The sequence below is a fragment of the Cucurbitaria berberidis genome (genome assembly GCF_010015615.1).
Source record: "Cucurbitaria berberidis CBS 394.84 unplaced genomic scaffold K460scaffold_5, whole genome shotgun sequence".
Taxonomy (NCBI): Eukaryota; Fungi; Ascomycota; class Dothideomycetes; order Pleosporales; family Cucurbitariaceae; genus Cucurbitaria; species Cucurbitaria berberidis.
In genome coordinates, this window is record NW_024468939.1 from 2,984,044 (window position 1) to 3,008,111 (window position 24,068).

The 24,068-nt window shown below is 50.8% G+C and overlaps 8 protein-coding genes across 8 annotated transcripts; 4 read left to right on the forward strand and 4 right to left on the reverse strand.

The window, feature by feature from the left end:
* Position 1: 1 nt before the first annotated feature.
* Positions 2-1,229, forward strand: K460DRAFT_370442 (uncharacterized protein). The gene is made up of 4 exons (XM_040934168.1): positions 2-110; positions 160-237; positions 291-506; positions 588-1,229. The coding sequence occupies exons 1-4, from the start codon at positions 75-77 to the stop codon at positions 849-851; spliced, it is 594 nt and encodes a 197-aa protein (XP_040785036.1). The 5' UTR covers positions 2-74; the 3' UTR covers positions 852-1,229.
* A 262-nt stretch (positions 1,230-1,491) lies between these two features.
* Positions 1,492-3,819, reverse strand: K460DRAFT_370443 (hydroxymethylglutaryl-CoA synthase). Its single transcript, XM_040934169.1, has 4 exons — positions 3,437-3,819; positions 3,259-3,361; positions 2,100-3,181; positions 1,492-2,035 (listed from the first exon to the last, which is right to left on the reverse strand). Exons 1-4 carry the CDS (start codon positions 3,494-3,496, stop codon positions 1,898-1,900), a joined length of 1,383 nt encoding a protein of 460 aa, XP_040785037.1. The 5' UTR covers positions 3,497-3,819; the 3' UTR covers positions 1,492-1,897.
* Positions 3,715-4,213, reverse strand: K460DRAFT_359078 (uncharacterized protein; the record flags this gene model as incomplete). Its single annotated transcript, XM_040932167.1, has 2 exons — positions 3,715-4,041; positions 4,088-4,213. The coding sequence occupies 2 exons, from the start codon at positions 4,211-4,213 to the stop codon at positions 3,715-3,717; spliced, it is 453 nt and encodes a 150-aa protein (XP_040785038.1).
* Positions 4,214-6,251: 2,038 nt separating this feature from the next.
* Positions 6,252-8,654, forward strand: K460DRAFT_409885 (uncharacterized protein; the record flags this gene model as incomplete). Its single annotated transcript, XM_040937300.1, has 2 exons — positions 6,252-7,528; positions 7,577-8,654. The coding sequence occupies 2 exons, from the start codon at positions 6,252-6,254 to the stop codon at positions 8,652-8,654; spliced, it is 2,355 nt and encodes a 784-aa protein (XP_040785039.1).
* A 707-nt stretch (positions 8,655-9,361) lies between these two features.
* Positions 9,362-9,878, reverse strand: K460DRAFT_292028 (cytochrome c oxidase-assembly factor cox-16, mitochondrial precursor; the record flags this gene model as incomplete). The annotated part of the gene is made up of 2 exons (XM_040929332.1): positions 9,362-9,445; positions 9,612-9,878. 2 exons carry the CDS (start codon positions 9,876-9,878, stop codon positions 9,362-9,364), a joined length of 351 nt encoding a protein of 116 aa, XP_040785040.1.
* A 310-nt stretch (positions 9,879-10,188) lies between these two features.
* On the forward strand, positions 10,189-18,757 carry K460DRAFT_346363 (uncharacterized protein). The gene is made up of 13 exons (XM_040931305.1): positions 10,189-11,086; positions 11,133-11,830; positions 11,878-12,188; positions 12,234-12,671; positions 12,721-12,873; positions 12,921-13,017; positions 13,064-13,549; positions 13,596-13,859; positions 13,909-15,144; positions 15,195-15,729; positions 15,780-16,266; positions 16,315-17,251; positions 17,300-18,757. Exons 1-13 carry the CDS (start codon positions 10,501-10,503, stop codon positions 18,593-18,595), a joined length of 7,524 nt encoding a protein of 2,507 aa, XP_040785041.1. The 5' UTR covers positions 10,189-10,500; the 3' UTR covers positions 18,596-18,757.
* Positions 18,758-19,917: 1,160 nt separating this feature from the next.
* K460DRAFT_370446 (uncharacterized protein) lies at positions 19,918-21,072 on the reverse strand (the record flags this gene model as incomplete). The annotated part of the gene is made up of 3 exons (XM_040934170.1): positions 20,244-21,072; positions 20,118-20,192; positions 19,918-20,055 (listed from the first exon to the last, which is right to left on the reverse strand). Coding segments are annotated over exons 1-3 (545 nt in total), but the record flags the coding sequence as incomplete, so codon positions are not given.
* Positions 21,073-21,585: 513 nt separating this feature from the next.
* Positions 21,586-24,026, forward strand: K460DRAFT_293667 (6-phosphofructokinase; the record flags this gene model as incomplete). Its single annotated transcript, XM_040929439.1, has 2 exons — positions 21,586-23,178; positions 23,259-24,026. 2 exons carry the CDS (start codon positions 21,586-21,588, stop codon positions 24,024-24,026), a joined length of 2,361 nt encoding a protein of 786 aa, XP_040785043.1.
* Positions 24,027-24,068: the final 42 nt, after the last annotated feature.

Consider the following 24,068-nt stretch of genomic DNA (forward strand, 5'->3'; position numbering starts at 1 on the left):
CTACAGCACTTCCGCCTATCTCCCGCGCTATCCACCACCTTACCTACGACGCGTTCTAGCCCATAAACTGCAGTATGTCGGGCCTCGAAAATGCTCTCTTCAACCTAAAGGTATGCTTGTGAAGATGCTCAAAATGCTCCACACGCTCACCACTAGCAGTTCACCGCGAAATCGCTGAACAGACAGGCGCTCAAGGCCGGAAAGGAGGAGCAGGCGGAGAAGACCAAGCTCGAAAAGGTAGGCAGGGCTCTGCTCTCCACAAAGCGCTCACCGCTGACAAGAGTGCACAGGCTATGAAGCAAGGCCACGGCGACATCGCCCGCATCTACGCCGGAAATGCGATCCGCAAGCAGAACGAGAAGCTCAACCTCCTACAGCTAGCCTCCCGCGTCGATGCCGTCGCCGGCCGCGTACAGACCGCAGTCACGATGCGACAGATTACCGGCAATATGATGAAGGTCAACCGGAGTCTGGATGTGGCTATGAAGTCTATGAGTCCGGAGAGGGTGCGTCAAACTCAGCTCCTCGTGCTTCCCCGCAGCTACATAAGCTATGGAGTACCCGAGTCATACTGACACCACATGTAGATCGCCTCCGTTATGGTCGACTTTGAGAAGCAGTTTGAGAACGTGGACTCCGCAACCGAGCTCTATCAGGACATCACATCCTCCGCCACTGCAGTCGGCACACCACAAGAAGACGTTGACCGCTTGATGGCGCAGGCTGCGGATAAGGCGGGCGTAGATCTGCAGGAAGACCTCCAATCGGCTACTCCGGCCAAGACGAAGGTGGGCCCTACTGAGCAGGAGGAAGAAGCGTTCACAGAGAGGCTGCGCGCATTGAGAAATTGAGCAACGGATCGAAGTGAATATTGGAGTTTTGGGCGCAAGCGCTGGGATCCTGGGTCAGTGATACTGCATCTTTCATGACAGTCCATGTTAAAGAGATATTCCTTGTTCCTACACAACTACCTGCAACATCAGACGCCGTGTCTTACACTGACCAGTTTGAATTCGGGCGTGGTGAGCAATGTCGTGTCTCAGATGTCTGCTGTTTCTTCGTTTGTTTTCCGATTCTCCGACACTACTCGAAACTAGTACTGTGGATTCGACCACTTGGAAAGAACTATCACAACTTAGGTACACAACGCGTGGCTGGTGCACCCACGACCGCACTTCGAGTACATCAGATCTTCTCCAAAACCTGGTATATATATTCTACCAACGAACCTATCTTCCACATACGACCATAGGATCTTGAATTCAGCGCTTCCCGTTCGCTCAGCGGTACTTAAGCAGGATACCGGCGGATTAGTAGTTAGGTGGGTGACCACTAGCGAATCCCCGCTGTTGTATGTTTTTGTCTTTTTGTCCCATCTTTTTGCTCTGGCAAGAGTTTGCAGGTGGGGACTGACCTTTTGCGTGTCTGATGCAAATTGGTCTGTGGACGACTGAATGATTCGATGTTTAAGAACATATATACTAATTGTCTAGTGCCTATGTTTTGAAGACTATAGATTGGCCATTATGGTAGTATACAGGCGTCGGTCATCAACAATCAAAGCAGTCTCAGTAAACATCATATTAGTCTATCTACAGTAGAGCTCCCTAGTGAAGCAGGTATTAAGATAGCAAATCTCTTAGTCGACTATCATGCAGATATCGACAACTCTATGTGTCAGTTCCTATCCATCCATCTCATCCCTCATGACTTTCATATAACGCGTCCTAGCGTCGCCCTGCAGTCTCCAATACGGCCGGATGTGTCCAAACGCCTAGCGTGAAAAGGTGCAACCTCACGAGTCTATGCTGAATCATCGAATGACCCCTGCAAATGCCCAGAATGCAACTGAAGATGAATTGAAAATGTGGCGCGAGTGTGGCAGTTCATGGTAAATCTACTGCTTGATCTCGTAGGTGCGGCGGAACATGCCGTCGATGCCGGTAAGGTAGTAAGTACCCGGGAAGATGGTATCAACCTTGCCAAGAGGAGTATAGTCCTTCTTGAGATGAGCCTTCTCGCGGAGGTTGCACATCTAGTTTTCGGCGTTAGTCACGGGTTCCACGAACAATATTAAGACAGCATCAAAGGGAGCTTACCTCATCATACACCTCGGGGGCGACCACGCGCCTGCTGTCCAAGCGGCTCTGGATATCAAGCTGCTTCGCAATGGTCTCGGTGTTGCCCTTGACTATGAAAGAGAACAAGGAAGAAGCAAGACCGCTGCCGTAGCTGAACATGCCAATACGCTTGCCCTGCAGGTCCTCGCTCTTGACGTTGGCGAGCAAGCTGCACAAGCTGCCGTATACACTGCCGCAGTACATGTTACCGCACTGAGTGGGGACTTGAATGCCGGGCTGGACACGAGACGCAAAGCGCTTCTTCGCTAGACCCATGAAGGTCTTCTCCACTGTCTTGTCGCTGACGGACGTCGCATAGTCCATATCAAGGAGCTCAGCAGGGACCTCGGCGAAGATGGGGTTCGAAGGATTTACGAGGTAATCGTTGTAGAGCATACGCGCATACGACTTGGAGACGAGCTTGCAGGTAGGGGCGTGGAAAGCCATCAGGTCGAATCGGTCGAGGGGCGTCTCGAGATCCTGAGAGTGGCCATTTACACCGTTTCCGTTCTTCTGCGACTTGAGGGTCTCCTCTCGCGCATTGTAGGCCTTGTAGCAGGCGTCTACGGCCTCTGTGTAGCACTTGATGGAGAACTGGCCATCGACAATGGGGTACTCGCTCGTCAAATCAGGCTTGTAGAAATCGTACGCGTGCCTAACGTAGGTGCCGCGCTGACCGGGCTCCATAACAATAGGGGCGTTGGGGCCGATGAGCATAGCTACGCAGCCAGCTCCACCAGTAGGACGGGCGTTGCCCTTCTTGTACAACGCAATGTCGCCTGCCACGACAACCGCATCACGGCCGTCCCAGGCCGAGGACTCGACCCAATTTATGCTGTTAAACAGGGCGTTGGTTCCGCCGTAGCATGCGTTCACGGTATCCACGCCCTCAACGTTGAAGTTGCCAGATTCCTCGAACAACTGCATGAGAACGGACTTGACCGACTTGGACTTGTCGAGGAGCGTCTCGGTGCCGACTTCTAGGCGGCCAATGCTGTTGGGATCGACATTGTACTTCTTGAAGAGCGAAGAAACGGCAGTCAGGGCGAGCGAGTAGATGTCTGCGCGCCAAACATGTCAATTTCCTCTTCTTTGTAGCGAGAAGCCTCTCGTGCAAGGCAGGTGTTGGGGTACTCACCCTCGCGGTCGTCGCAGAAAGACATCTTGGTCTGGCCGAGGCCAATAGTGTACTTGCCCTGGGAGACGCCATCGAACTTCTCGAGTTCGGCCTGGTCAACGCACTGTAGGTGAAATGTTAGTACATGGTGGGGCACAGAGGGGGAGGGGCAAATGTTGCGCGTGCTGTGTTGACATACCTGGCTAGGGATGTAGAGCTCAATGCCTTTGATACCGATGTTGGAGGGACGGGCAGCCATGGTTGCGGTAGTAGTTTGTGTGGTGGGAGGGACAGAAGCGTAGTGTTGGCGAAGAGGGGGTGTTCACACCGCTGGTTTAAGTACCTTAAGCAGAGTTACCTACGCGACAAAGGCTAGGTGCGGTCAAGTAGCGGCGATCTCTATGTGGCAATGCTAGTAAAGACGAGGATTTATGGCTCGAAAGAATAGTTAGCAGGTTTTGGGGCAGGCCTTTGCTCTCAACGGCGCCAATTTCCCGCTCGCTTGAACATTTGTAGGTAAGCTGATTTTTGCTCAGGGTTTGGCTGGGAGGCGCCGGCGCACATGGCCGCGGGGCAACCACCATATACGGATGAAGCAGGCGCGTCTTTGATCGCTTTGCTCTGTCTCTCATCCGTCTTCGTGATCACACGCTCCCAGCGTTCTTCTTCCTGGTCACCGCAATCGGAGCCGCCGTGGGCCGTCCCTCTGCAGCAAAAAATTCGGGGCCGGTTGAGCCTATCGTAGTCGGTCTTGGCCCGCAGGGAAGCCGCATCCCGATTGCGGCCTAGCGTCAGGCACGAGGTCTAGAGGTGAATAGGATCCATCAGCTTGTCGCATACCGCGGCCTACCAAGTTACATTCGCGATAGGGGGGCCCGACTTGTATCCAACGTGATCTATCTGCCCCACTGTCGAAACTGGCAACCTGCAGTAACCAGGACACAGCCTTGAACCTTGCGCGGCGCCGCGTAGCCATGTACCGCACTATCGAGCTCCCCAAGTCATGGAATTTGGGATCTGAAATGTGAAGAGCGTGGTGAGACTCAAAGACTGCTAATGAAATTGCCTACGTGTTTCCATAGCAGACATCTAACCTACCTGTCGATAGATGCGGTGTTCTCACGGCTTGTTCGTGCCACTGTTTACGCACAAGGAAGCCTAGATGGCTTCATCATACTCGAGCAGGAAAAGGCGCTTGACTGTCTGAGTCCCTACCAGATCCCTATCAGTCACCATGCGGTCAGGTGTCGAATTTTGTCACGAACTCGTTAGGCTGCACAATTACAACATATGATGCCTTACACTATATGTAGAGTGGCAAGTTTTGAGTCGGATGCCTGTCCACAAGTGGAGTCCGAAACAAGCAATTTATTCTTCAAGGTGGAGTTACAAAGAACACGAAAACTACTGTCAGACCGCAAAGTCAAGAGTGTCTAAGATGTTTGAACGGTCATCTAAGTTGACCAGCATAAGCTCTCATCACACCAGGTCCTGCTATACGTACTCCAGAGTAATCTTTTGGTAGTGCAATGATGTCATAGGGAAGTGCCGTGCTCCGTGTATATTGGGCAGGCGGCGATTGCGCACAAGACGATGTCAACAGACGATTGTTGGCCACAATTACCGGAAGTTTTTATACTATCAGTCCTACTGCCTTGTACAATCCTAGCGGTAGGAATGAATTTGAAGGAAGGCAGAGGGTATATAAGTCCTTCGCTCTCCACACCAAATTCTATCCAGTATTACAGAACATTTGTGACTACTCAAACTCTCAGGCGCGAGTGCCCTAGTTGTGCTAGTTCCATCTCCCAAAATATGCGCTCACTTCCTTGCCATAGATCTCGGCATGGAACAATGTAAAGTCTATGGTTCTGACTAGTTACCGCAGAGACACGATGTAGGTTTGGAGTCGTTCTGTACTACTAATATTAGACTGGAGAAATCTTGAAATCTTATATGGCTTCACAGATCTGCCATAATCCATGAGCAAAACTGTAATTCTAGATGTTGCGAAGCTCTCTGTCGGTACCGCTATATTAATGCACCCAACTCTCGTTTCAACATAATCTCTGTCACTGACCTTATCGCTAATGTGTTCTGAATCGTGCATCTCCTTGTAAGTCCTTAGGCTCATCGGGCAAGTGTTACGAAGTTCGGATGCAAGACAAAGTCCGCTACATCGCATAACTGTAAATGACGAGACACTCAGTAACCTACTTAACCTTTTTGACCTATATGCGTAGTTGCAGGCGTAATGTGCAGCGCTGCACGTCTGGGGGTAAATTCGAGGGCTGGAGAACTTCTAGATGACAAGATGTAGCGGTGCGCGCTATTCTTTGCTCAACTGTTCTTGGTCAGTTCTCATATTCATCAGCTTGGAGTGGGAACATAGCACCCAAAGCATCCAGATTCGCGCTCACCAACTTCATAAGTCATCCATGCGCTAACAGTCAAAGGTACTTCTCTCTGCCAACTTCCCTTCCCCTTCGTTTCTTCTCCAAGACTATTTCCTCTCCCGCAGGATATCTAGTCTCTTCAGCAAGGTTGTCCTTGATCTGCGCATCTTGCGCCACAGATCTGAGACAATCTGACAAGCGATAATGGTTAGACTCTAAATAAGCAGATATGTCTTAACAGTCGTATCTCTGAATATCGAAATCAAGCCGGGAAGCCATAGTAAGAAAAGCAAAAATCAACTCCCGGACTGAATATGATGTTACTTTTGCGTCGCAATATAAATATATTGGCCAATTGGGTGACAGATTGCGAAACGGCCTAGTTTTCCACCAAGTGGGTCGGGTCAAACCAGATTGCCCAGCCTCCGCTCGCATCCAACGTCCAACAACCCGCCTTCTACACGTTCATTTTCGACTGCACTCGCTACCTACTTGACGCTCATCGCTTTCGAGCGCCCCTGGTTCAGTTCTACGCCGAGGACACTATTGCACCGCGACTAGGAGGATTAGAAGAGGGGGAATAGGGCCCCTGTGGCTCTCCTGGAACCGTTAGGCGCGATGGAGCGACGCAATAGCGACAGCGACGAGCCCGCACGACGGCCTAGCAATCCCGATATCTTCGACGATGACTACGAAATTGATCCGAACGTGGACCCGGACGAGGAAGACTTTATGCCCTCTGTATCCGATGGGTTTCGACCGACAGACACGAACGCGGCGTGGCACAACGACCGGCAGGATCACGATCGGAACGAGACACCGCAGCGGCAAACTTCGACGACAAAGCCCAGCGATAATAATCTGCGAAGAATGGCAACGCGAAATAGTACGGCTAAAGTACAAGACTCAACCACACCAGACAGTCGGCCGCCACTCAACAGGCGGTCCACTACTCAGTCACCCCTAACACACCGCGACTCCGTGAGCACCACTGCTTCGTTTGCGACAACGAGCAACTCGGAGAACCCCTTCGAGACAGGCCCAAGCCACCCATATGGCATGTATCCGCAACACACCACGGCGCGACCCTTAAGCATAGCAACGACCTCGACTGAACGACAGCCACATCGATCAATGTCACTGCAGCGCCCAACACACCCTTACGCCATGTACTCGCAGAGTGGACTGGCGGAAGAGGAGCCTCTAGAAGAGCCAGCGCTACCGTCAGCGCCGCAGATACAGACCGCTAATCACGTGGGGTTCCCCGGCCTGAATACGGGCTACCACCGGGTACTAGGACCAGATGGTGAAGAGCAGGATATCATCGGACCAGACGGTCACACTGAACAACTTCCACCGTACTCGAGATTTCCTGACGAAGGACCGACCAAAGCGTCTATGGCTGCAGAGGCAAGCGCGTCACGTATCCTTCCGGCACCTAACCAGGTGGCAGACCCAGAGGATCCATTCTCAACGCCAGTCTCTCCCGTATCGCCCTCGAGCACACACTCTTTCTCGCCTCCTCTCTTGCCTACGGCACCCCTGCTACCTTCTGTTACGCCCGCTCGCCTACCACCACAAAGGCCAGAAACCCAGACAGGAAATGTGGCGCCGACAATCTCTACCCAATCCAACACCATCCCGGCTGAACCATCGGATTCGTCTTCGGCGTCATTGTTAACGACCGAGAATAGCTTCTCAGAGAAGGCAGAGCCAACTGAGAACAAAATTAGCTGGCGCAAGAGGAAGTTATGGGGCAAGATCCCAATGGGAGTCGTCGTAGTCATCCTTGTCCTGACGCTGATCGTTGCTGTTGCTCTTGGAGCGGCAATCGGTGTTGCTGTTGCCAAGAAACACAATTCTAATAAGGACCGTCCCAAACCTCATGATAAACCGTAAGTGCCCAGAGTCTTCAGTATGATATAGACGCTAACCATTATTAGGCAATCTCAAGTCACAGGTCCAAACGGGTCGCTCTTCGATGCTGTACCCATCCCAACACCATCTGGGTTTGCTCCGCTGCCCACCGGGGCATTTTCACTACCCTTGGGAATACCACAAGAGAGTAATCCAGGATGCTTGTCACAGGCAAATCAATACTCAGCATGGTCATGCAAGATGACTTTTGCGCCACTTGTTATTACTATTAACAACACCTCATACACCGACGGCCCCCTACAATTTGCCTCTATGAAAGGAGGTTCCGCAGTACCCGAAGGCGCCGTCTTATATGGCCTACAAACCCCCCAATTGGATCTCAAACCAATGCAGCTCGTGCTTGACTTGGACTACAAAGCGTACGGACCAGCATACCATTTCGCAGCTCAATACGACAAGATGGTCATTTTGAGACCAGAAGAACTTAGCCTCACTACGGGCTCCGCACCCTGGAAGCGGCAAGATGACAAGGGATTCCGCCAACGCTTCCAAGTCAAACCTGGCGATCAGCCTTGGTATTGCTTTTGGAACCAGACCTACATCGAAGGCTACATTTACGCCGAAGACAACTCAACAGCGGCTTCTTTTACAGCTTTCCCTACCCAATGGAGCAGCAATTCGCCCAGCCCAACATCCCTAGACTCTGCAGCTTTTGGAGTAGCAACAGCTACAGCGACGTCAACCAGTGACACAAAAACAATTCCCAAACAACCTACCCGGGTCGCTGCAACCCCCTCCCCCGTTGTTCGCCGCGACGCCCCTCCAGATTCAGCAACCTCTCGCATACCGCCCTATCCCCGCATCGTCAAGATCGAGGAGCGCCGTCTGCCCTATTCACCACAACCTTACTGTCAGCAAATGCTTCTACTCGATAATGGAAAAATGACTCTTGCACCGAACAGCAATGATAGTCCTACGAGAATCTGGTTGCAGGAAACAGATCCGAGCTATGAGGAGTATTATTCTACTCAGCCCACGCAGACGGGTGATGCGAAGAGAAAGAGCAAAAGGTCATTGGCGCCGGAGAAGCAGAAAAGAAGGGATCCCAGTGATGCCTGCCATTGTCAGTGGATGTTCAAGTAGAAGTATGGCTTTTGTGGCAGGCCGTTCCCCTTCGAATATGGGTGAGGGGTAAGGTTCGGAATGATTGTTGCTTTTTTCCTTTCATCATTTGCGCAGGGCATCTGGCGTATACCTGTTGGACATGTTATGGCCTCTTGGCGTTTCTCACGTTGACTTGCGGGTCTCGTTCTATTTCTGGCATCTACTTTTTCTGTCTCCTTTGTCATATCCTGCATGCCGTCACAACAGCCTTTTTACATTTCCTGTTATTTGTTGAGATGATCGTATGCTCTATGGGCATACATGGGAGTTATATCCGCTATTGATTACTTGTATATACCGCGGAGGGCCTAGGGATAAGCCCACATGATTATTGAAGTCTCCGATAGGGGGCTGAAGATAGATAGAACAACGTATCAAACTTTCCACGTGCTCTCCTAGCCCGGTGATGAAGTGATAGATCTAAATTAGTGTGCCAACTTTTACGACCTGCGGCTCTGCAACCCTTCGTGGTTAATGTTTATACCTACAATGCGGTCGTAGTTGACAATGGGCCTGGAAGACCCTACCATCATCCACATCGTTTGCGTACACCTTTCCAAACTCCTTACAGAGACTTGTAGGCTGCTTAGAATCCTGAAAGCCCACCTAGGCCGACCATGCTATGTCAAAATGGAGAATAGATAACGCCATGCCCCATGCTTGTTACAATGCTCATGCAGTATGTCTCAAACTAAAGTACCATCCGGCTCGCCTGGTAACCGCTTAACGCGCCTTTGCTCCCAGTCCTCAAGGTCTTTCGCTTGTAGTCTCTGTATATTTGTCAGCCCTTATCCAATTTATGCCCATGATGCGCCTCCCCCCCCCTCTCTCTCTCATTTCCTCTTTGCAAGCTTCCGATCCCACCTCGCTGCCAACTCTCACATAGTCCCACAATCCACATCCTTTCCCCCATAGGTGAAAATGGGATATACGTACATAATATTCATCTTTCATGTTCACTTTCCTCCTCTCCCCTCTCAGTCCCATTGCCTCTTCTTGCGTTATCTGTTGGTTTTTGCGATCATAGCGCTCGTAGCGGAGGGCGGTCGCGGGCGTGAGCATGAACGACCCAGCTACTATGGTCGAGAGGAAGGGTAGCCCGAAGAGGAGGAAAGGATGTTTCTGGAGTGCTTTTCGGTATTTGGCAGCGAGGGAGTTGGGGAGCGTGGCGGAGAAGGATTTGGACGAGAACGGGCCCGGCATTGCGGCGTTTTCCAGGACGCTCAAAGGCTGGTAGTAAGAATGGTGTATGTCGTGGGCACTGTAGGTACAGCGATCAACTCGCTAGCTTGTTGAGCATTCGACGTATATCTCAATGGCGAGTACTGGGATGTGGAGGACGGATGGCCTGATGCTTGAATCCTCGTAATGCGGAGAACGCTCTTTCCCGCGGCTTGGCAGGGTCCCGTGATTACGTGAATCTATCTTGACGCGCCTCACGTTGATCCGCGCATTGCATCACTCAAAGGCGAAACTTCCTCCGCTCACTAATTCTCTTGAACCAAGCCGGAACCCCCTCTCGATATTTAAGACCTGACAATATCGCAAAAGGTTTGCGAAGCCTCTTTCACGTTACATCCCACCGGAGCCCCGCCAATCGTCCCTCGTGGACCGCTACCGCCACACGTCGCTAATTCCTTTGCAGCGAGATTTGACTTGCCGGGCAGTTCACGTGCCAAGGGCTTACTCTGTTGAAAGTGTCATTAATCGCCTGGGAAAATCGGAAACTCAGCGTACTGTTACTCACGAGAGGTTTCTAACAGCTGCCTGAAGGTTTTCAAATTCTATTCCCGTCTCTCCTCGCTATGATCCGATAGCTATCACCATGGCCCGCAAAGGCGGGAGTTCAGTTCAACGGATGGCGCCGCCTCCCATAACGAACGGACACATGAATGGCAACCCACCTCCATCCACCATTGCCGCCCAGATTGTCCACAATGCCTCGAACATACATGCCCGGCAGGATTCAGCAGCTAAAGTTACGTTCGGAGAGCTAGTTAAAGAATTCTTACAGCATCCAAGCACTGATGAACCCGACCCACAGCTTGTTGCACTCATCTGCGTCATTGCTGATGCGGGACTGGAAGGCCTTTTGAAAGACGACCCTTTCGCCCAAGACCAGCAGAGACAGCAGGGTATCGACGGCATAGCGGTAATCAAACTCATTCTACAGCAGAAGCCTCATCTGCTGCTAAGTGCTAAAGACGACGACGATGAAGGAAGTCCACGACCTCCGCTTCTGCTCTGGTTGTATCCCAAATTGCTAGGATTATTAACTCAAGCAACCCTACAACCAATTCATGGGCAGGTTCAAAATCTTCTCGACCTCTGTCTGATTGTGTCCACTCGGGCATCTGCTCTATGGCGTCAGGCGGCAGCGGTTGTGCAGCTGTACAGATCATGCGTCCAGAGTATGTATATCCTTAGTCCTCCATTAGTCACGCTAAACATGCACAGCTATATTATCAAATTTGGAGTTCGAGGAAGATCCATCATCGACCGTGAATACAGCTTTCCATGCTACTCTACCATCATCAAGTAGCATAGGCGAGTTTTGGCCAGAAAGCCACCAGTACGTTGCACTTCCTCACGACTTGCAGAGAACAGTTGCTTCCCATATCGGAGCTATTTATGTTGGAAACCGCCTTCTCCTCGCACTTCTAGATGCTGTTCATCCGCAGACGAGGAAGAGTACAAGCTCTGCCGCCTTTCAGCATTATCTGCCGTGGGTCTTGGATAGTTGCCTTGCACTATGGCAACACTTCAAACGTTGGACGATAGGTTCCGACCAACACTTACTCTACAACGATATTGTAGCCCTCCATATACAGCTACTTGACTTGTTGGTATTTCCTACGGTAGCGCCAGAGCGCTGCTTCTCTACGACGCCAAAGGCTGCTCAATTTCTTGCCAGCAGCCTCACTGACCTTCTCGAGCGCTTTCTGGCGCCCCCTTTGCCTGACCTCATCCAAATTGATCTTGCCTCAATGATCACTCGCTTACGTGGGATTCTCAACGTCTCGACATCGCGCAAATCAGCTCCTCTACGTCGACAAGATGTCACTAGATCTGTCGTTTCAAGAGATTTGGAGTCAAGTATAGCTAAGGTGTGCCAGAATATCGAAAAGTTCTCCGGTCTACACAAGGACTTACAAGTACGTGTTGGACCACCATTCTGCCTACTTGAGCTAACAAAGACTAGCTAGCATTATGTCTCTGGACATCACCAGGACCTTGGCCTACGGAAGTCGCAGACTTGCGTCAGGAGATCTGTAGCGACGAATCCGAGAGCTTTTCATCTACTCAACTCGTCGAGCAATCTATGTCCGTCATAAAAACGTTTCGAGAGTTGAATATGGGCGACGAAGACAGGCCGTCGAAGCGACGTAAGACATTGCCAGACTCTCCGGAAGATGCCTATGGATCGACTTATGAGTACCTTATGATGGTTTTGAACGGCAGCACGCAAGCGTCTCCCGTGTTAAATTTATCTAATCTTCATAACATCGTTCAGTAAGTCTCTCAAGTTTACTCATTGACGTATGCTTACAGTATCAGGGCTAGATATTCCTCGATGGAGGGCGATAATCAGCAAGATGGAAGTGCCCAATTTGAACTACTAGCAGCTTTGGCAAAAATCGCTTGTGCGGGTTCACATTGCCTGGAGCCCTTATCTACCAAGTCGCACCAATGGAGGGCACTTCATTGCACCATGTGCGATATATCGGGTGACACTGAACGAAGCGCCACGGCTTATTGGAATCATGATGATGGCACCGGAGAGTGGAAAGATGTCATCGCCGCCATGCTTGTGATCACGAAAGAACCCGTATTCCAAAGATCATCAAAAGCCCGCGTTCTTATGGCAGTGGCTATTGGCCGACTTTTCAATCACATTTCAGATCCAGATTATCTGAATCTGGAGGTGTGCGAACTGGGACAGTGGCTACTTGGTTCGATGAGCAGATCGTTACGAGAGCTGAAACTGGCGGCCATGTAAGTTGTAGACCAAACCCACGTAAATCGGTGATTAATCAAGAGACAGGAGCTCGTTGATGGTATTTCTGAGGGGTGACATCTCGAAGAGCACGCGCCAAAAGAACCGAAGGTCCACTATAGAGTTTCTTGACGCACTCGCGAAGCGGGATGTCTTGTCTGATCAAGAAACACTCATCATGGCGTATGGTCAGATTGCCTAGTAAGCTCTTCCTCCTAACACTTTGTGCATTGACTAATCGCAGGCAGTGTGTGTGGCGAGCTGGAGCTCCCTATTATCCTACATCATCTTGTCGAATATCTTGGCCATCCCAACGCTCTGGTTTGTGGCATGGCTTACTGTGAGGTGAGTATCTCGATCCAATCTGCAAATTAATTTTGACCAAGAACAGCTCGAATCGATTGCGAAGCGATTTTCCATGGAGACGACGCAACTATTGAGCCCATATTGGAAAGTGATCGGCTTTTCAGTCATCAAAGATATCATCCACAAGCCACAGAAAGCACAGCAGTTGGCAGATCTAACTGAGCAAAGCGTCCGTCAGCTGCTAGTACTTACTCAAACAGATACTCTACCTCACCTCGTCCTAAGTAAAAGAAGAGATATCGTCGAAAAGATTGCCCAGGCTCGAAAGGTGTCAATTGCCGAGGTTTTGACACAGCCCAGAGCAAACCTTGCGAAGATCCTCGCTTTGCTTCTATCGCAGCCAGTTGCAGACGTCGAGAGGAATGCGATGGAAATTTTAGGTGCCATTGAGCCGGCGATGCGGGAAGGTAGCAACAACAGGCTCGAAGCCTGGGTGGCATTGGACATCACTGGCATAGCCATCGAAATATTAATGTTGGCAGCAGATCAAGAGGGGTCAAGAAAGAAACCGGTGCGTGTATTGTTCAAGCCGCATATCGACGTTGCTAATCGATTAGTTCTACAACGGATTCACGACGCTTGCGACGCTCGCTGACTCGAAAACTGGGCAACGCAAGTCAGCGTCCAAAACTAAGGTCTTGGATGCGTTTTGTGAGACGCACATCTTGGGTATTATAGCACACTTCTCGGATATCATCGAGAGCTCGCTTGCGCAGAGCAAGACTGTACCGCAGACGGTGCCCGAGCGAAAGAGGTGTATAGCTGCTATCGGTGATCTCGTCAGCCTTGCACGTTATAGCGTGAATGGGGCGTTGCCGCAGGTGAGTCATGCTATGTCTTTTCTTTCTCAAGCCTACTCACAGAATTTAGATTCGTGCTTGCCTTCAGTCTGCCATGGCGGACCCTGATCTTTGCGATGACACATTCATCGTATGGTCTGCCTTTCTCACAGCTCTCGATGCGGACGATGCCATGCTTGTAGTCGACCAAACCTTTGCCTTGATCGTTCAGCATTGGTCGTTATTTTCGGAAGAAACTCAAATCAAAGCAAATAAGACTATCGTCAACCTCACACAGCAATACAACTCACAGCTCATGGCGCGAATAGAGTACCTTCCTTCTCTAGCAGGTATACCGATGATGGCGAAGACTGAAGCAGAGTTGGTGCGCTTCAAAGACATGGTGGACACGATTAAAAAATTTCAAGCATTCAGCAACCGATGCAAAGACCAGAACTCTGTCGTGGTACGTCAAGCACTAAAAGAACTTGTACCATTCCTCGACGCCAATCAAAAGGAGTTACATCAGTCGATTGTTGGCCAAAAACCCCTCTCGGTGTTGGCAGCTTTGAGTCGTTCCCTTCTCGATGCTAGTGTTCGATTTTCGGAAGACCATACCGACATCACTGTCCTCTGTGCTCAATGTCTTGGTATTATCGGTGGCTTGGATCCGTACCGCGTGGAGACAGTGCGTGAGAAGAAACGCGTGCTCATGTTGTCGAACTTCTCGCGGAGAGACGAAGACATCGACTTCGTAGCGCTACTTCTCGAGCAGGTACTCGTCAAGGTCTTCCTCTCGACGACAAACGCCAAAGCACAGGGATGGATAGCCTACGTTATGCAGGAGATGCTCAAGCACTGTGGATTTAGTGCCCTTCACGTATCAAAGCCTCGGTCTTCGCAGACTAGCACTGAGGCGCACCGCTGGAACGAGATACCTGAGGCCGTAAGGAACGTCCTAACACCCTTTTTGAGCTCAAGATACTCAGTCAACCAAAACCCTGCCTTACAGTATGAAGGCGCGAAGTACCCAATCTTCGATTCGAAAATTAGCCATGCAACTTGGCTACAGACTTTTGTTTACGACTTGTTACGGAAAGGGCAAGGCGTCAACGTCGAGATGGTCTTCCCTGTCTTGGCTCGCATCATCAGAGGTTATGATCTCTCGATCGCTACCTTCATACTTCCTTTCGCGGCATTGAACGTCGTCGTCTCTGATGACGAACAGAACATGTCGAACGTTGGACTGGAATTACTAAATGTACTGGAGAGAGAAATCAGATCGCCAGATCAGCCGGATGCTACGATCATCAAACAATGCAGCGAGGTAATGACTTCATTTTCTGGTTTATTCTTTCTTTTACTGATTGATGGTAGAACGTTTTCCAGACGCTTGACTACTTGTCGTTATGGCTACAAGAGAAAAGAAAGGCTGTCGCAGAGGCAAGAACAATGGCCGGCAAAACTGGTCGTGGAGTTTCAGAGGACGAAGAGATGAACGCTATCAAACAGATCAGTCGTGTCGAAGGTATCCTTCAAACCATCCCCGCTGAGGTTATATCTCGACGTTCTGTCGAGTGCGGGTCATATGCTCGGGCCCTTTTCCACTGGGAACAATACTATCGCCAACAGCAGCAGGTCAAGGCGGAGGCAAAGCAGCTCTTCTCTGAGAAGGACGAACTGCTCCAACACTTGCAGATGATTTATGCACATATCGATGAACCGGATAGCATGGAAGGAATTTCTGCTCATCTCAAGGTGCTTAATCCAGAGCAGCAGATTATGGAAGACCGTAAAGCTGGGCGATGGACGGCAGCCCAAAGTTGGTATGAGATTGCGCTGGCTGAGAAACCAAACGACGTTGAGACACAGATCAACCTTTTGACTTGTCTGAAAGAATCTGGTCAATATGGTAAGCTTGAAATTAGCGATTTCAAAACATCAGCTAATATACGCCGTCAGACTCCATTCTTAATTATGTAGACGGGTTTCATGCAAGCAATTCGATTTCTAGCAGTACGCTGCCGTTTGCAGCTGAAGCAGCTTGGTCGGCAGGCAAGTGGGAACAGCTCGAGAGACACCTTGGAACTTCCCCCAGTACTAATACAAACACCTTCATGGACTTCAATGTCGGTATAGGGCGAGCACTGCTTGCACTGCGCCACAAAAAGAGTGCAGAATTCGCGGATATTATTGCTACACTGCGAGAAACAGTGGCCAAAGGTTTTACTCCATCAACAACCACTTCTATACAGGCCTGTCATGACCACTTGGTCAAGCTCCATGCCCTATACGAAATTGAGGCTGTCAGCGGTATGACTGCCCACGCTACACCAGAGCGTGAAGTCATCCTCGAGAATATGGATCGGCGATTAGACATCATTGGAGCGTACACTTCGGATAAGCAATACCTCCTGGGAGTGCGCCGCGCGGCCATGTCGCTATCTTGGTGAGTACCAACGTTCTGAGTATGTTAACAGATACTGACCGAGCCTAGTATCAACTTCACGAATCTAGACATTGCATCAGCATGGCTGACGACTGGGAGACTGGCTCGCCAAGGAGACTTTATAACCACTGCTTTCAACTCCGTGCTGCACGCCGAGCGGCTAGGAGACAATGCATCGAAGATCGAGTACTCAAAACTGCTCTGGAAAGAAGGACATCACCGCAAAGCTATCCAAAACCTGCGTGGTGCAATTGATAGCAACGTGTTCCATTCAGACGACAACGTACCGATAAACGTTTCCGTCACAACGACTGGCCGCGGTGACGAACAAATGAACAAGATCAAATGCCACGCCCAGCTACTCCTCGCAAAATGGTTAGACCGAGCTGGTCAGACGCAATCGATCTCTTTGAAAGAGGAATATGTCATTGGCGTTCAGACGTACCCTAGATGGGACAAGGGTCACTATTACCTAGGACGATGGTACCTCAAACTTCTGGAGTCCGAAAAACGACAACCGGTATCGAAACAAAGCTCGGAGTATCTGTCAGGAAGCTTGATCAAGCTTGTGATCGAAAATTTCGTCCGCTCCACCGTCTACGGCACAAAGTACTATTACCAGACCTTGCCCAAGATCCTTACGCTTTGGCTAGATATGGGAATGGAGGTTATGAATACTGTTCCTCGAGCAGCTAAGGACAAAGAATTTCACGAACATAGATTGGCCTACCTGGATCATATCAACGAGTATCTCAAGCGGTACGCTAGTGAGCGAATGCCTGCCTTTGCATGGTATACCACGTTCCCGCAAATCATCACCCGCATCAGTCATCCGAACAAGAACGTATGGGAAGCACTTCAGACAATCATCATTCGAGTCGCTTCGTCATACCCGCAACAAGCTCTTTGGAGTTTGCTAGCTGTACTTCACTCGACGCAGGATGATCGTCGAAACCGCGGGACTGCGGTGCTCCAAAAGTTACGCGTAAGTGATCGAACCAGTCAAGATCATTGCCCAGCTAACAACTACAAGGATGCATCAAAACGCAAGGGAGTTTCTCTTGATCTGAAGAACCTGATCATCCAGGGTCAGCGACTTACTGACGCGCTACTAGCGGCTTGTGATGCTCCAGTAGAGCAAAGAGTTGCACACGTAAGCTTATCAAGGGACCTAGGATTCAGCCACAAGCTTGCTCCTACCCAGTTGGTCGTGCCGATCGAAGCCAACATGCTTCCAAATCTCCCAGCAGGTAATAACAGTCAAACAATTCGTCGGCACAATCCATTCCCGCAAGACGCCATCACTATACAAGCTTTCAAGGACGATGTACTTGTCTTATCTTCACTCCAACGTCCGCGAAAGGTGGACGTTCGCGGCTCAGATGGACGTTCCTACGGTCTGCTATGCAAGCCGAAAGACGATCTGCGCAAAGACCAGCGTCTCATGGAGTTCAACGCTATGATCAATCGCGCTCTTCAGAAGGATGTCGAGTCCAGCAAGCGCCGTCTATACATCAAGACTTACGCTGTGACACCTTTGAACGAAGAATGCGGAACAATTGAGTGGGTTGAAGGTCTCAAGCCGATGCGTGATATCATCATCCGCTTTTATCGCCAACAAAACGTGCAGATCGACTACAGCGAAATTCGCATGCTACTTACTGAAGCCTCGTCTTCGCCCTCTAAATTATCCATATTTACTGAGCGTATCCTCGGGAAGTTTCAGCCTGTCCTACACGGATGGTTTGTTGAAACCTTCCCCGAGCCAGAGGCTTGGTTCGCCGCACGGCTACGCTACACACGCTCCTGTGCGGTAATGAGCATTATAGGCCACATTCTCGGCCTCGGTGATCGACACGGCGAAAACGTCCTACTAGAACAAGGCGACGGCGGCACCTTCCACGTCGACTTCAACTGTCTCTTCGACAAGGGTCTCACTTTCGAGAAACCAGAACTCGTCCCCTTCCGCCTGACACACAACATGGTCGATGCCATGGGTCCGCAAGGCGTCGAAGGCCCGTTTAGAAAAGCCGCTGAACTTACGTACAAACTCCTCCGCCAGCACGAGGACACTCTTATCACGATCCTAGAGACTTTTGTGCATGATCCCACGGCGGACTTTTTGGGTGGTCGCAAGAGGAAGAAGATCCAGGGTGTGCCTGATACGCCGCAAGAGGTCCTGGATATCACGAGGACAAAGGTTGGGGGCTTCTTCAAGGGGGAGAGTGTCCCGCTTAGTGTGGAGGGCTATGTCGAGGCATTGATTGCTATGGCATTGGATCCGTCGAATCTGGCGGCTATGTATATTGGGTGGTGTGCTTTCTTCTAGTTTCGCGTTGCTTCGAGCTGGTTCATGGGTGAGTCAAATAATCACTACTCTAGCTCAAGACCTCATTGTCCGGTGCGGGACAATTGGTATATACAAAGATGGAAAATTGAGTGTAAGAGGTGTAACATATGTTTGCATGTGTCAATACGATCAAGCATGGTCATTTAAAAAGTACGTCAACTGTGAAGTGTGTGACTTGTTTGTACTGAGATAGGCTCAGCGGGTGGCTAATAGGTATGTCTACAATTCATCTGCAGAGAGCTAGACCTAAAGCTCAATCTACTAGGTGTGGATGCACAGACTTGAAGAGTCTGCTATTAAATAAGATGCTCACACGGGAGCTCAATATTTGATTCCAGATGACCTTGACTCAGCATACTAATGGGTCTTCTTGAGCAAGCTAGGAAGAGCGCGAATACCGAACACACGCATGTGTCCGCTCGCTGAAGCATACACTTCTCGAGTTTGAATCGCAATCTTAGTTTTCAAGCTCCTCGTCACTGTCTTCTCCGTCACTGTCTTCTCCATCACTATCTTCTCCATCACTATCTTCTCCATCACTATCTTCTCCATCACTATCTATGAGCAGGGATATCATATCCGTACGCTTCCGAACGACCTCATTATTCATGTCCAAACCTGTCCCCTGGAAACAACCGTATATCTGGAATATTTTCCGAAGCACACAGCCTTCCACGGGCTCCACGCCACTATAGTCCCCAATCGCCTTGCCCTCTTTCGTCAATCCTAAGTTGACTTCCACTCCTTTAGGAATGTTTGCAATGACATGTTGCATCGTGTGATAGTATATGGGCCTGCGACGCCAGAAGTAGTTGAAGAAGTGGGTTTGGTTCCACCCATCAGGTTCATCGCAGAGTGTGACCACAAGCTGTAGCGACTTCAAAGACGTCATATCACGGAATGATGACCAGGTATCCAGACGGCGAAATTGGGCGGGGTCGTACTGACAATTAGGAGCTTCGACGTGGACCTCGAGGCGCAGGCGCTGAATGCGAGAAGTGGGAAGCTCGAGGTTACTGAACTTGGCGCCAAATGGTTCTTTATGGCGAGAAGGTCGGACAGTGACTGCGAAGGTGTTGCGAGAGTACAAGATGTACGATCCTTCTTGGTGGGTCTGATGACATAGGCGCAGAATGCTCGTCTCGAGGAGTGGAGGTAGCCCGAGGACACGCTTCTTGAGTCGCTTTAGGGTAACTTCTGTTTCATTGTACATGTCGTGCCTCTTTGCGAGTGCTTGAGATTTCTTAGAGCGTCCAGTGCTTAGCGGGTGGAGGCCGTGGGTCCGGCGGCGCTCCTTCCTGCGGTTGAGGTCATTGACGAGGATGACTGTGTCGCAGAAGTCGTCCGGACCGCGCGTGTCGACGAGGAGAAGCTCATAGATTCGGTTCCGCAGTTCTCCTGGTAGGCTGAGGAAAGCAAAAGTTCCAGACCGGGTAAAGCTATGGCTAGAAGTCAGTAACTGTAGCGAGTAAGGAAAGACGGAAAGCAGTGTAGGACCAACCTGAGGTTCTCTTCTACCATTGAGGCTGCCTGTGTGCAAGTGAGAGCTTTCATCGCCTCTTCGATAGTAGTCGGGCTGAACATGTGAGCATACTATTTCGAGTCAAGGAGAGCTGGTTGTACTTACTCGAGTCCTGAAAGATGGTCATCCATCTCGTCGCAAACTGCACCTGTTGGTAACGTGGAGTAGTCGTGAGAGATGTACTGCAGTTGTAGAGGGTGGGTTTTTGGGGTCGGGGACTGTTTATTTATCATGAAAAGAGGGAGGAGCAACGACGCTAAGATGCCCTGCACCTCCAAGTGAAAGTCGTAGGAAGGAAATGTTTTCTTGGATATGAAATTTCGAAACGGTCGACAGGAACTGACATTTACCAATAGAATGTGAGTGAATTGACACGTAGAGACATTATAACAGTCTTTCGTATTGCGTAATACAACGACTTCTAAGTAAACATGCGCATGTACCATGCATGGAAATACCCTATATACAAGCACAAGCGATGGCTGGAGATTCGATTGACCTGCTCTTTGGTCTCCAATGTTGACTTCCAGCCAGAAGTAGGGCCCTCTTTCGCTACGTCTCTTCTCTTCCTCGTTTGTTCAATGGCTCAGCGCGCCCAAGGCCGCATCTAAAAATTCGCGCAAACAACAGTGAAACAAACTATCTAGGTACTGTGTGAGGCTTAGACCAGAAGCAGTCCCAACACATGACTAGACAGCCCACGTTAAATAATACATGTTAGACATGGCAATTAACAAGGCAAACTGATCACACGTTGCTCCGTCTCAATGAAAAGAGAGCAGTCCGGAACGTGGGGGGGCGGCCAAGTCTCGGCATGGTACGGGAAAGGTGGCGCTTCTTACACGTGAGCGTCTTGGGCCGATCCAGCGCTTTGCCTCTTGCGTTGCGCAGTAATGGGGTCGTTCGAGGCAAGAAAATTTCTATCGAGAAGTTTGGGCGTGGCTATCGAATTCATTTCTAGCCATCTGAGGTTCCAAGATGGCCGGCGCGGTGGTGTGACCCCACTTCTCGGCGGGCCGACCAGGGAGCTTTCTTTTGGAGTCCCACGTCATGCTGCAGAGCTTGAGAAACACCTTGTACAAACTTGCCATCACCTTATCGCCAGCCCGCCATAGATATAGAGAGAGCTTGGCCCGGTATACACTCCTTTCAATTACCCGCACGACTATCGGCTGCCCTTGCTTTTGGGTCCCATCAAAACCTATTTAGCGTGACCAGGCAAGAGCTACTACCCCTCCAACGAAGCTGCTCAACATCCAGCAGGACCCGCTTCGGCCTCTTTGTACTTTTCAGTTGAACCCACCTTGACCTCATACCCGCCCCACGAATATTGGGCAAAATCTCACCTACGACTACTGCTTACCTTCATCCACCTACCCTCAGTTTCCGACCCTCCCAACCCTCAAACTAAACTCACATTCGACCCAAACGCCGTGACCCGCCCGCCATGGCGCCCACCAACCTGCCCCCGCCTCTCGAGGGGAAGAAGAGAAGAATTGGTGTCATGACAAGTGGAGGAGACGCGCCCGGCATGAACGGAGCCGTGCGAGCGGTTGTCCGCATGGCCATCCACAACAATTGCGAAGCATACGCCATCTACGAGGGCTACGATGGACTCGTCAAAGGCGGAGACATGATTAAAGAAATGAAGTGGGACGACGTGAGAGGCTTCCTGTCCGAGGGAGGTACTCTCATTGGCACAGCACGGTGCATGGAATTCATACAGCGTGAGGGTCGTCGGAGAGCCGCAAAGAATATGATCATCAAGGGCATCGACGCTCTGATCATCTGTGGTGGTGATGGCTCCCTCACCGGAGCGGACAAGTTTCGCGCAGAATGGCCAGAGCTACTAGAAGAATTGGTGCAAAGCAGCGAGCTCACCAAGGAGCAAATAGAGCCATTTCGGCACCTCAACATTGTCGGTTTGGTCGGCTCCATCGACAACGATCTCTCCATGACCGACGCAACCATCGGCTGCTACACATCCCTCGCCCGTATCTGCGAAGCTATCGATTCCGTAGACACCACCGCCGTGAGCCATCAACGCGCCTTCGTCATCGAAGTCATGGGCAGACACTGTGGCTGGCTCGCTCTCAGTGCTGGTGTAGCCACCGGCGCAGACTTTGTCTTCACACCCGAGAACCCTCCTTTCGAGGGATGGGAGACGGACATGTGTGCTCAGATCAAAAAGCACAGGGGTATGGGCAAGCGGAAGACCATTGTCGTTGTTGCCGAGGGTGCCATTGATCGGAATCTGAACAAGATCACACCTCAACAAGTCAAAGACATCCTCTCCAACGACGCCAAGCTCGACACAAGAATCACAACACTGGGCCATGTTCAGCGTGGAGGCACACCCTGTGCTTACGATCGCATGTTGTCGACATTACAAGGTGCTGAAGCTGTCAAAGCAGTTCTCGAAGCTACCCCCGAAACCCCCAGCCCGGTCATCTGCATGCAGGAGAACAAGATTGTTCGTCGCCCACTCCTCGAAGCCGTCGCTCAGACCAAGGAAGTAGCTGTTGCTATTCACAACAAGGACTTCCAGCGAGCCATGGACCTCCGCGACACAGAGTTCGAAGAGCAGTACAAGTCATATCTCATCACCACGGCCGCCGACCAACCTGAATTACTAGTACCAGAGAACAAGCGTATGCGTGTTGGCATTATCCACGTTGGAGCGCCTGCAGGAGGAATGAATGCCGCAACACGAGCAGCCGTAGCGTACTGTCTTGCTCGGGGACACACCCCAGTCGCCCTTCACAACGGCTTCCCGGGTATCATTCGTCATCATTCGGATGAGCCGGTCGGTGCAGTTCGAGAAATCGACTGGATCGACGCTGAGACGTGGGCCTCGAAGGGTGGGTCCGAAATTGGAACAAACCGTGGTCTACCTAGTGAGGACCTCGAGACTGTCGCGCTGGTATTCAAGAAATTCAAGATCCAGTCGTTACTTGTCGTCGGAGGATTCGAGGCGTTCACAGCTGTCTCCGAACTACGGAAAGCGCGAGTACACTACAAGTCGTTCAAGATTCCTATGGTAAGTGCATACATTGCTTCGCTTTCCCCAGCACTGCATCATTGTCCGCCAGGCTTCGCGACATGCTAACAAACTTCTAGGTGATTATCCCCGCCACAATCTCGAATAACGTCCCGGGAACCGAATACTCAATCGGCTCCGACACGTGCTTGAATGCACTCATTCAGTACTGCGATGCCTGCCGGCAGTCAGCATCAGCATCCCGCCGCCGCGTCTTCGTCATCGAAACCCAAGGCGGCGAATCCGGCTACATTGCGACCGTTGCTGGCCTCAGTATCGGCGCCTTAGCTGTCTACACCCCAGAGGATGGCATCGACATCAAGATGCTAGATCGCGACATCGATCACCTTCGAGAGGTCTTTACGGAGGACAAAGGAAATAGCCGATCGGGCAAAGTCATCCTCGTGAATGAAAAGGCGTCCAAGACCTATTCTGTCCAGATTATTGCTCAGATGATTGCGGAAGCTGGCAAGGGCAAGTTCGAGTCCAGGCACGGTGTCCCAGGTCACTTCCAGCAAGGCACCACCCCTTCACCCATGGATCGTGTCAGGGCTGTCAGGTTTGCGACCAAGGCTTTGCAGCATCTAGAAGGCTTTGCTGGCGAGGACCCAGAGGATGTTGATGATGATCCTATGTCCATCAGCGTCATTGGTATCAAGGGCTCGAAACTACTCTTCTCACCAATGGAAACTGTTGAGAGGAAAGAGACTGAGTGGCATCGTCGCCGGCCGAAACATGAGTTCTGGATGGCACTTAAGGAGACGGTGGATACGTTGAGTGGTCGGCCACATGCGCCTGCGAAGCCGATAGATATAGACACTCTAGCGGGGAGGCCGGCGAAGAATTAGGGCGCTTTAACGTTCAGATCACGAAGGACTTTAGGGTGTTAC